Raw genomic sequence first — 12,717 nt, forward strand, 5'->3', positions numbered from 1 at the left:
TAAGGTCCTTTCCAGAGCTAAAGTTTTGTTCACACTAAATTTATTTCAAAGCATAATCGTAAAAGTTTAAATATGATCTTTTAAAATGAAAGATTGTTTAAATTAAATCTTTAAAGTTTGAATACATTCATATCTTCTATTTATCTTTTAGAAGATTACTGTAATGATTTTGTTTAACAGTGGCCTTAAAGTATAATTGTTATTAAACAATGTCTGTTCAAAAACTTTAGATTGTTGAAAAACTGTACTTAGTCGTCTTAAATCTCATTTATATGAAAAGATTCAATCAGCATTTTTTGTCCATGCGGGGGTTTCATTTTTTTATGGTGGGGGCTTTCCATAGCGATTTTTGTACCGTAACTGCATATTCTATCCCGTACACCTAAACACGACCATCACAGAAAACTACATTTGTACATTTTCAAAATTGAAATAAATAAATAAAAAGATAATTTCTAAGCTGTTTTGCGCTCGCGCACACACACAAGGTTCTATAAAATGAACTAATCTCTATTTTAAATTAAATTATTATTAATAAAATATATAACCTATGAATAATAACATATGTTACTAAAATGTATTTAAAAAATGTAAACAAAGTTTTAGCTAAATAAATATATAAATAAAAACACCTTACATTTCCAGAGAGGTGAAGTAGTTCTTTATGCAACAATCCAAAAAGCAAATAGTTTAAGTTGTCATTAACAAAACAGCCCCAGATCCTTCAGAGATAAACTACAGTGTGAACTGAAGCTTCAGGATATAGGATGACAGACCAGATGAGCCTCGGGGGATAATGTCACAGTAAAGCTAGTCTGCGTTCCAGAGTAGGCCTACATCCAGAGTTTATACTAAATTCATTTAAAAGCATAACCTTAAAAGATTCAATTAGATATTTTAAAATTAAAAGACTGTTTAAATCAAATCTTTAAAGTTTTATTAAAATCATATCTTCTATTTATCTTCTTAGAAGATTACTGTAATGATTTTGCTTAAATTTAACATAAGGTATTATTTTTACTAAACAGCGTCTGTTCAAAAACTTTAGATTTACAAAAATATATATATATATTTTTTTTTAATAAAGCAAAAAGTATGCTTGGGCGTCTTAGATCTTATTTATACAAAAATATTTCAAACAGTATTTTTGTCCATACAACATGAAACATGTCAAAGTTTGTCACAATGTTTTGTTGCTGCATTGTTTTTAAGAAATCCGAGGACTCCATGTTGCTCTTATTTAGACTAAGTTGTATCATTTTTTTTTCTTTTTTGGTTACATTGTTTTTATTCATCAAGTTAAATGTAAATGTAAATTTGCAAATCCAAAAACTGTTGTTACTTGGATGATGAATATCTTCACTTTATGATAGGAAAGTACGGACAGCGCCTTTGACCAATCCTCTACATATGGGGCACTTGCGCAGAGAAGGGGCACTTGCGCAGAGAAGGCGCACATTCTTTGCACACAACTAGGTGACCACAGGGGATGAAGACAATGTTCACTTCCTTATCCATGCAAACTTTGCATGTGCGCTCCTCTTGAAGTCTTCTTAACTGTTCCTCCATAGGCAAGTCTGAAAGATCTTGACTCGGTGATGCAGCTTCATTTGTCTGGGCTATCAGTTCTCTCAGCAGGCAGACTGATTGATTGATTGATTGATTTTTATTTAAAAGGGACCATGTGTAATTAAAAACATAAATGTAAACATTTGATGCATTACACCAGAGTTAGCCTTAGGCTAATTTGCATCTGCAGTCCCCAAGTACAAATAAATACAGCACAGAATAAAATATCAACATTATTGAGTAATGTGACATATCAAACATAAAACGTCAGACATTGTTCAAGAGCATATAACATATACTTTCACACATAAAGTGGCCCTCACTGGCGCACACACACACACACACACACACTATAATCACACACACAACCCCTTCTCAACCCTTACGCCCTTCTCAACCCTATAAGGAGATAAATGTGACTGAATAAAAAGTGATATTGCCCACTAACAAGTTAGTGGTTGCATTGTTGTGAAAGTTTTAAGTGTTTTTTTATGTTAACTTTAAAGGCACCAAACAAGTCACAAGTTTTTATGTTGTCTGGAATTGTGTTCCATTGTATCACTGCTAGGGGTGGCACGGTTCACAAAACCCACGGTTCGGTTCGTATCACGGTTTTAGGGTCACGGTTTTCGGTTCTGTACGGTTCATGTTGTTGTTTTTTCTTTTAATCTTTAACACTCCAAAAATTTACTTCAGCATATGATATATAGCTGAATTATCTAATTATTTATTTATTTATTTCATAAATGGGGTGTGTTTGCAAAACGCAGCTTCTCATTTCCCATTCTGAAGTAATATGAGTGAGCAGTCACCCTGAGGAAACTTTCAGTGGCCCTGGAGGTCCATCATCTGTAGAGCTACGTGGGCTGTGTTGGACCGTTATTTGTCAATTTATCCTCGTGTCTCGTCATCATAGGCGGGACATGTCCCCACCATTTTTTGCCAGGGTTGATATTATCTTGCAGCACGGGTGTACCAATACAAATAAATAAAACATTTCCAGTTAACTAGCAAAGTATTTGTTTCATTCGTTTGTTAAATAAGAAGCAATTTAGCGCTGAAATGTGTTTTTTTAATCAAGTGATCAAAGTGCTCGTTGCAGTTGCGATCAGTGGTGCTGATACAGTGTTCTCGTGGCTCGCGCACACACCGCAGCGGCCGCACATTCATCACTCGGACGCGCGCTTCAAGCCATTGAGGAGACTCAAGGCTACTCGTTCCGATTAAATAATAAAACAAAATTCATACAAATCGGTCCCTGCTTGATATACAACCGCTGATAAACATAATCGGTTTTGATAAAGAAAAAAATATATACGATCGCAGATTAGAACTCAGAACCTTTGATACGCTTGGCAAGTTCTGCCACTGGACCATTAGGCTACGTGGAACAGTCGATCTATGTAGCCTATTTATTCACATGAAAAAAACAACATATAGTGGAGTAGATCTCATTAAATGTCTAGGTAAACTCAGTGTATATAAATCGTTTGCTGGACATTGTAATGTAATTCTACATATGTCTGATTTATGATTTAGCATTGTATTAGCACGGGCACGAGGCTACATTGCGCATGCGTCGAACCGTGCAAACCGCGCGACGCACACGCGCACCGAACCGAGACAAGCGAACCGAACGGTTCGGATGTTTTTTCATGTACCGTGCCACCCCTAATCACTGCTTTGACAGAGAAAGCTGCCTGCCCAAATGCTGAATAGCGAAAGGGTACAGTGCAGCTATGTACAGAAGCTATTCTAGTGGTCCTTATAGAACCACGGTAACAGACAAACTCACTCAAGCAGGTGGGGGCCAGGCCTTTTAGGATTTTGTAAACTGTGCATAAATTTGAGAATATTCTAAAATTTTCAAAAGTCAATAGATTGTACTTATGTAGTATGTCACAGTGGTGGTACCTAAATGGCTTTTTATCAAAGATTTTCAGGGCCTGTTTATACAGGGATTCTAATGGCCTAATTGTTGTTTGACTAGCCTGCCCCCAACAGGTGATACAGTATGCGATATGTGAGAAAATAAGAGCATGTAAGAATATCTTAGCAGCCTCTGTTGATAGAGAGGATCTAATCTGTCTAAAATTTGCCAAATTGTATTTAATGATTTTTGTCATTTTCTTTATGTGTTTTTTAAAGGTCAGGCTTGAATCAAGCAGCACTCCAAGATATTTGAATTCAGAAACAGTCTCAATCTGTTTACCTTTAAAGCAGATGTTTACGTCTAAAATGTTCTGCTTGGTTTTGGTAAAGAACATGCCTTTCGTTTTACCTATGTTCAAAGTAAGGCAGGATTGATCTAACCACTCGGCCACTCCAACCAAAGCATTGGTTAATTTAGTTGCAGCTTGTTGAGCTGATGTTGCATGAGTGTACAAGACTGTGTCGTCAGCATAGAGTTGTACCTCTACGTCGTGACAGTACTGAGGTAGATCGTTGATGTACAGACTAAAGAGTAGTGGGCCTAACACAGATCCTTGAGGTACACCCGTTGTGCACCTCAAGAAGCTGGAGCACATGCCTTTGATTTTTACACACTGCCTTCTATTGGATAGGTAAGACGAAATCCATGCAAGTGTATTGGACGAAAGGTTGAAGCTAGTGAGTTTAGACAAAAGGACATTGTGATTAACTGTGTCAAAGGCTTTACTTAAGTCCAAAAACACAGCTCCAACAACTCCTCCTTTGTCAAGACCAGATCTGATTCGCTCTGTTAGATGTAGAACTGCTGTTTCTGTAGAGTGAAGTTTTCTGAATCCAAACTGGACTGGGTTTAGACCAGGGTTACAGCTGTTAATGTGATCTGTAAGTTGGTTTATGACCACTTTTTCAGCAACCTTGGAGATTACTGGTAATAAACTTATGGGTCTGTAGTTACTGACTACGTGACGGTCGCCAGACTTAAAAATAGGACTTACAATAGCGTTTTTCCAGTCTGTAGGAAAAAAACTGTGAGTAATTGAGAGGTTTACTAGATGGGCAATAGGGGAGGTTAGAGTAGCTGAGTGTTTTTTGATAAACATTGTGTCCTGATGAGAAGCATCTTTGCTTTTTGAGTTTCTTAGGGAGCAAATCACTTTATTTATTTCCTCTTCAGTGACTGTAACTAAGTCAAAACCCTCTCCTACAATACCAAAGCTAATACATTGTTCCCTAGGTTTAAAATTATTTCCTAATTCCTGAACAGAATCAATAAAAAAAGAATTAAAAGCAAAGGCAATTTTTGTGTCATCATCTATTATCTCGTTTTGAACTGTAAGCCGAAAATCCTCTGTATGATGGTGAGCTCTCCCTATTAAACTATTGATACTTTTCCATATTTGGCTGCTGTTACCGTTAGCATCTTTCAAGAGTTTAAGAAAAAATTGTGACTTGGCTAATCTTAGTTCATTAACCACTTTGTTCCTCAAGCCTTTGTAAACCAAAATGTCTGCATCCCTTTTGGTCTTGATGGACTTTTTTAAAGCAGCATCTCTACTCTTCATCAGTTTCCATAAATTTTCACTGAACCAAGGCAGGTTAACCTTGTTTCTGTTTTTTCTCTTAATTTTAACAGTGAGTTTATCTCTGACAACATTGATCTTTGATGTAAATAACTGACAGCTGTACTCCAGATTTTCAGAAGATAAAATATCTCCCCAGTCCAAGTTATGTATCTCAGTGTCAAATGTGTCCTGCTTGCATTTAGGTATACAGAAAACGTTTTTGTTGCGTAATGATGTATTATTCTTAAATCTATTTTGGGTTAATTTCCTTGCCACCAAAGTTAAGTTATGGTCAGATAAACCAGTGATAAGATTGTAACTTTTTGTTATCCTTTCAGGTTTATTACAAAAAAAAAGATCAAGTTGTGTACTTGAACGTTTTGTAATTCTGGTTGGGCCATTTATCAACTGTTCTAAATGGAATTTATCTGTAATTACTTTTAACTTTCTCCTCTTTGACTTATCTTCCCAATTAAGATTAAAATCCCCCATGAGAATAATTTCTTTATTGTGGTCACATTCTTTGAGAATGTCAGACAATTCTGTATAAAATGTGTCATTGGCAGTTGGGGGTCTATAAAAGCCTATAATGGTGAATGACATTTGCTGAGACAAAACGACTTTTAGTGCAACATACTCAAGGGAGATAGCTGACTTGAAAAACATACATTCACAGTTGATAGAGTCTTTTACATACATTAGTACCCCGCCCCCTTTTCCCACAGTCCTGTCTCGCCTAAAACATTGGAAACCATTCATTGTAAATACATTGATGGGAGTAGAATGTTGAATCGTTCTTCTTGATCCAGTTGCGGAAGACCTCTGCTGCTGCATTTCCTTTCGACAGGACTAACTCAATGAGCTGCCCTGTCTGCTGCTTGATTGTAGTGCAGTTACGAATAATGTCATACTCTTTCTGTGAGATGACGTTCTCCTCTAGAAGATGGTCCATTAAGCTCTGCACACTTTTTAGGCGCTGTGACATGGCAAGATGATGTTTCTTAAGAAAAGTAAAACCATCTGATGCCATTTCCTCAGCAAGAAGCTCTCACTCCTCCTCTCTCTTCTCATCTTCTGCACTTAGTAAATCAGACACCAACTCTTGAACGGTTTTGTAATTTTCTCCACTTGCGAGAATTTTGCTTTGAACGGTTTGCTTCACCAGGCCACGCTCAAATCCCATCTCTAAAGCAGACTTCACCACAGGATTGTTCATCATCACTGCATCTTCTGAACGGTCTTCTCCAGGACCCAGGTGTACAACAGGTGGATCAACAAATTCTCTTGAGTTGCTGTCTCCATTAGTCAATAGCTGTTCAAATAGTCTTGGAAATCTTGGTTGAATCTGATGAACGAACTCTTGGCCCTTTTCTTGCAACAGGTATTCACATCTTGGAAACCACTTAGCATGTTCTACCCATCGATCATCACCAGACTCCCAACATCTGAGTCCACCATCACAACAAAAGCACTTCACGTCATCATTACGACCAACATAGTAAAAACCAGCCTTAGCCAATTGGTCTGGTCGAACAGTTATTCTTGAGTATATATGTCTGGTATATATACTCTATATAAGAATGCTTTATATTTTATCTTTGACTTTCAAAGAACATTCAGCAATTTAGTAGATGTAACTGTGTAATATTTTGGATGATTTTCATTGGTCACTCAAGTAAATTATGATCTGAGGATCTTTTAGCTATGATACTCTAAACTGACAACCAGAGGTGTAAAGAGTACCTGAAACCATACTTGAGTAAAAGTACAGATAGCATACAGTGAAAATGACTCCATTACAAGTTACAAATCACCAATTCCAATACGACTTGAGTAAAAGTCTTGGAGTATCTCATTTTAACAGTACTGAAGTATTTTACTCATACTGAATGTAAGCTCAAAGATGCACTAACCCAACACCGAAGTGACATGCTAGTGAAAATAAAAAAAACAATTGATTTGTAAGATGAAAAATCATGTTTTATTCCTAAAATCAAAATAAAACTGAATATTGCAATAAATAAAGGTGGACACAACAGCCTCTTAAACATCTACAAACCCTCAAGTCTCAGTTAAGCACAAGTGCAAAAAAGGCCATAGGTAAACCAATATCCTTCAAAAAGGTCTAATCAATGTAGCGGATAAATAAAATAATGTTAAGTACAATGAAATAGTCAAAGTCTAGTTGTCTTGCACTGGATGTGCTGGTTTCGGCCTCATCATATCCTCATCTCCTAAATCAAACACCTACGATTCAGCAACTACCTGCTAATGCACTCGCATTCACGTAAAGTAGCGTTGTTGACAAGTTTGGGTGAGTAAAGGCAAAACGCACAAGATATAGTACCTTCAATGCCCTTAAATGGCGATATCGCTTCTTTATAGCAGAAACAAACTGCTGCAGAAAAAGTTTGGTGCCATGCAAAATGTAATATGTAATTTTATAACTCATCACAAATGTATTGGAGTAAAAATTACATTTACTTAGTAGAGAATAAACGTTGCTAATATATTTGATACGCAGTAAAACTACAAAGTAGCTAAAAATTATACTTAAGTAATTACATTTACTCAAATACTTTACACCACTGCTGACAACTATAGATGTGGAGCAGCTGGCTAGAGTAGTTTTTGGAGAGTACTTGTACCTCAGTAACTTTCCAACACTGACAATGAATTGTTTTATGTAAATACTAAGGGAGTCCTAAAAAGTAAAATTTTCTCTCTTTCCATTTAGTCCCTGATGGGGAACTGTGTGTCAAGGTGAATAAATTATAAAATGTGCTTGACTGGAGTGACAACCACACATTTGGTCTCATCCATAATGTAGTGCATATTTTAATAAAACATTCTGCAGCTGGTCTTTGATCAACCTTCTTCCAAGGCAGTCTGAGTTAAAACACGTGGTAAATCTGCAGCTAATTAGCTTGCCAGTAAGACAAGCGAGTTAGGAACACATTCAGAGGAAATGATAGAAGTAAATGTGTGCGGAAAAGCTTAGAATTAGCTCTGAAGCTTAAAAAAAATAAAATAATAATAATAATAAAATAATAATAATAATAATAATAAAATAATAATAATAATAATAATTATATATATATATATATATATACACACACAGTGAGAAAAATAAGTATTTGAACACCCTGCTATTTTGCAAGTTCTCCCACTTGGAAATCATGGAGGGGTCTGAAATTGTCATCGTAGGTGCATGTCCACTGTGAGAGACATAATCTAAAAAAAAATATCCAGAAATCACAATATATGATTTTTTAACTATTTATTTGTATGATGCAAATAAGTATTTGAACACCTGTCTATCAGCTAGAATTCTGACCCTCAAAGACCTGTTAGTCTGCCTTTAAAATGTCCACCTCCACTCCATTTATTATCCTAAATTAGATGCACCTGTTTGAGGTCGTTAGCTGCATAAAGACACCTGTCCACCCCATACAATCAGTAAGAATCCAACTACTAACATGGCCAAGACCAAAGAGCTGTCCAAAGACACTAGAGACAAAATTGTACACCTCCACAAGGCTGGAAAGGGCTACGGGGAAATTGCCAAGCAGCTTGGTGAAAAAAGGTCCACTGTTGGAGCAATCATTAGAAAATGGAAGAAGCTAAACATGACTGTCAATCTCCCTCGGACTGGGGCTCCATGCAAAATCTCACCTCGTGGGGTCTCAATGATCCTAAGAAAGGTGAGAAATCAGCCCAGAACTACATGGGAGGAGCTGGTCAATGACCTGAAAAGAGCTGGGACCACCGTTTCCAAGGTTACTGTTGGTAATACACTAAGACGTCATGGTTTGAAATCATGCATGGCACGGAAGGTTCCCCTGCTTAAACCAGCACATGTCAAGGCCCGTCTTAAGTTTGCCAATGACCATTTGGATGATCCAGAGGAGTCATGGGAGAAAGTCATGTGGTCAGATTAGACCAAAATAGAACTTTTTGGTCATAATTCCACTAAACGTGTTTGGAGGAAGAAGAATGATGAGTACCATCCCAAGAACACCATCCCTACTGTGAAGCATGGGGGTGGTAGCATCATGCTTTGGGGGTGTTTTTTCTGCACATGGGACAGGGCGACTGCACTGTATTAAGGAGAGGATGACCGGGGCCATGTATTGCGAGATTTTGGGGAACAACCTCCTTCCCTCAGTTAGAGCATTGAAGATGGGTCGAGGCTGGGTCTTCCAACATGACAATGACCCGAAGCACACAGCCAGGATAACCAAGGAGTGGCTCTGTAAGAAGCATATCAAGGTTCTGGCGTGGCCTAGCCAGTCTCCAGACCTAAACCCAATAGAGAATCTTTGGAGGGAGCTCAAACTCCGTGTTTCTCAGCGACAGCCCAGAAACCTGACTGATCTAGAGAAGATCTGTGTGGAGGAGTGGGCCAAAATCCCTCCTGCAGTGTGTGCAAACCTGGTGAAAAACTACAGGAAACGTTTGACCTCTGTAATTGCAAACAAAGGCTAATGTACCAAATATTAACATTGATTTTGTCAGGTGTTCAAATACTTATTTGCAGCTGTATCATACAAATAAATAGTTTAAAAAAAATCATACATTGTGATTTCTGGATTTTTTTTTTTAGATTATGTCTCTCACAGTGGACATGCACCTACGATGACAATTTCAGACCCCTCCATGATTTCTAAGTGGGAGAACTTGCAAAATAGCAGGGTGTTCAAATACTTATTTTCCTCACTGTATATATATATATATATATATATATATATATATTCACACAAATTTTAAAGTCTGACTTTTTCTTCAGCCTAGGCAACATATACTGTATATGGGTTTTTAAGCCCTAAATTTAAGCCCTAAAACTGCCACACACACACACATGCACACATACACACACTTGTGAGAATGATGTTGCTTTTATATAACAGTTCAATAAACAAGTTAATATTGAGTAACTTACATTTTAGTATGTATTTACTGTATTTTGCTCACGGTGATGTTACATTCCTGAATGAATCCTGACTGATGTTTGAACGGATCTGTTGAATGAATGAATGGAAAACAGCCACTTTTCACCACCTACTGGCATAATGATGTAACTTGCAGAAAGAGAAAATCCTGAAAATCCTCACCACTACTGCACAGACTAAGGCTACATCTACATTAATCCGGATACATTTGTAAACGGTGTTTTCATACTTTTGGAAAACACCTGAAAATGCTAAATTCATCTTACTGCGCATACGTAAAACTCTCACAAAAGCTCACTGAGATGATACAGATGGAAAATAAATAATAAAATGATCGTGCAATTCTTCTGGCAGGATAATTTTATTTAGCTAAGTAGTCCAGATCGCACTCAGTCACCATATGTTTGGTCTAAAATGCAAATGCTCTCATGTATTGCTGCAGGACAGCAAATGTGAGTAAATTTTCTGTCATCTTTGCAGTACTGTGATATTTTAACAACAGTGTGAAAGTGAATTACAGGCACAATACCAGTATAAATATGAATATCTATTGGTATGTCACATGACTAAACTTACGTCATCATTTATAAATACCTCCTGTGAAAATGATTTCGTTCTATATGTGCACTAGTTCAGGTGGGTGCGTGTGGGTCGGTCAGGACACCTGAGGCAGGATTCAGTTCCCAGAATTGAATAAAATTATTCAGAAGTGACAGCACAGTCAGACCACAGGGCATTTATTGCTCAAAAGTCTCATATGGTGGACATTTATATAGATGTGGTCTGTGAATAACAAAGATAACAATGAGAAGACAGTAATAACAATAACTTTCCACAATTGGCAAGAAACAATCATTTTCTCAAAGTATATGTACTGAAAAAACATTACTGTAGTACTATGCAGTGCCACTAGATGGCGCATGAAGTGCACAGAAGGAAAGTAGGCTAAAGGTCATTCTAATTTCACTCAGCATGGTAAATGAGACGATCGACAAGTAATTAACAATCCACTAATATACAATATCAAATACTATAAGTTTACAACCTACAAACATCACTTAAAATCACTGAATGAAGAATTAAACTTAAAGGTGCTGTATGTAGCTTTTCTACCAAAACGAATCCTTTTTTTATTGCCTGTGTGTGAAGGGGTTGTAATCTCACATTAAAATTATCCACTTTGCGGGTTTTGCTATTACCTCTGAAAGCAAGTATTCTTATTTTTATGTGAAGGTCCCAGGTCGGATTTACCGCCAGTGACGTCACCTGCATGCGCGCTCCCGAGCCTCTCGCCTTGTCTAGCTTACTGACTTTGCACTCAACAGCGACGACACTGCAACTTATGACATGGACTTATGCAACTTATGACATGTCTGATAACACTAAGAAACGACCTGCGCCCAGCAAAACACAGACTCCAACACAAACTCCACATATTGATAAAAAAAATTATTAAAAAAAAAATTCTGCTGAAGCTCGTAAGGCCAGACGTGAATCGGATGAACTTCGGGTAAAAAACACGGATCAACATCGGCAGGGCATTTGAATAATGGAGAAACCTTATCTACAAACCTAGAATGTACATTTCCTGAAGAAAATGTGAAGTGGTGCTTGCAGTGGCAAAATTCGGCACGGTTGATAGGGTTCCATACTTATCATGGTACGAGCATGGAGCATTAGTTCAACGTCAAGCTGATAAAAGTAGCCTATTATTTTAACGTTGCAGTGGGAGTTTACCTGAGTTTCCAGCATGTTGTGGGATGCTTTGTGTGTTGCGTCCATAGGTTGCATCTCAGTCTGGCCGGTACCCACAGTGCTCGCTCATAAATTCGAGCACGCGCTTGTAAACTTTTTGGTTGCAATCTGAAACATCACCGCTAGAGGCCGCTAAAAACTACATACAGCACCTTTAATAAGGCAGCAATACAGAAAATTAACTTGTACACGGGAATTGCTACTGTATACTCTGCTCGTGCGAGTTAACAAGCAAGCGATAACAGACCAATAAGTCATAAATTACTTGTCTAACATAAATATTGTAATGTAAATGACTCTGGGTTAATGCGAATTAGCTCAAGGATATAGGGAATTTTAGAAATATTAATAATCATAACTCATGGTCATAATTCATAAATCGCATATACATTTACTTTATCAATTATCGGAAATACCTCGTTCTGTAACTGGTCTCGTCATCAGTCATTCGTCCAGCGAATAAATGTAAGACTATCACAGTTAAGAAGGAGTATCCCTGTTTACAAACTCCAAGAAAGTTTATCTTCTGGCCACGAACATAAAACTTTTGGGTTTATAAATTAAAACTACTCAAAGTAGTCTATAATATAGAGCATGTAGCTTTATAGATCTTTTAATTTCATTGACTTCATAAAAAGTGGGTTTTCAAACACAGAGACAGTTAAAGTATAAATGGATTTTAATAGATGTAAACTAGAGAGATTATATGAGCCACAAATATAAACGTACGTAAAATGCAAACAATAAAACAAACAAACATTTAAACAAACAAGAACATAAGAAATAACGTGATCAGAATAAATGAAATGAAAGAAAGAAGGATATAGAGAGAAGAGAAAAGCTAGTAATTATTACAGACAGGAACCTAATTTCAAGAGACACCTGGAATCAGCTTTTATAGAGATCAATATACTTGCACGTTTGTTCTCTGTTCGGGTGATGCTGAG

General features: G+C 37.0%; 1 protein-coding gene across 1 annotated transcript; it reads right to left on the minus strand.

Moving 5' to 3' along the window:
• Positions 1 to 1,341: 1,341 nt before the first annotated feature.
• LOC311287468 (baculoviral IAP repeat-containing protein 2-like) lies at positions 1,342 to 12,218 on the minus strand (the record flags this gene model as incomplete). Its single annotated transcript, XM_084404335.1, is given in 5 exon segments — positions 1,342 to 1,436; positions 1,438 to 1,643; positions 5,832 to 6,111; positions 6,115 to 6,604; positions 12,187 to 12,218. Coding segments are annotated over 5 exon segments (1,080 nt in total). The 3' UTR covers positions 1,342 to 1,364.
• Positions 12,219 to 12,717: the final 499 nt, after the last annotated feature.

The sequence above is a fragment of the Rutilus rutilus genome (assembly GCF_951802725.1).
Source record: "Rutilus rutilus genome assembly, chromosome: 3".
Classification (NCBI taxonomy): domain Eukaryota; kingdom Metazoa; phylum Chordata; class Actinopteri; order Cypriniformes; family Leuciscidae; genus Rutilus; species Rutilus rutilus.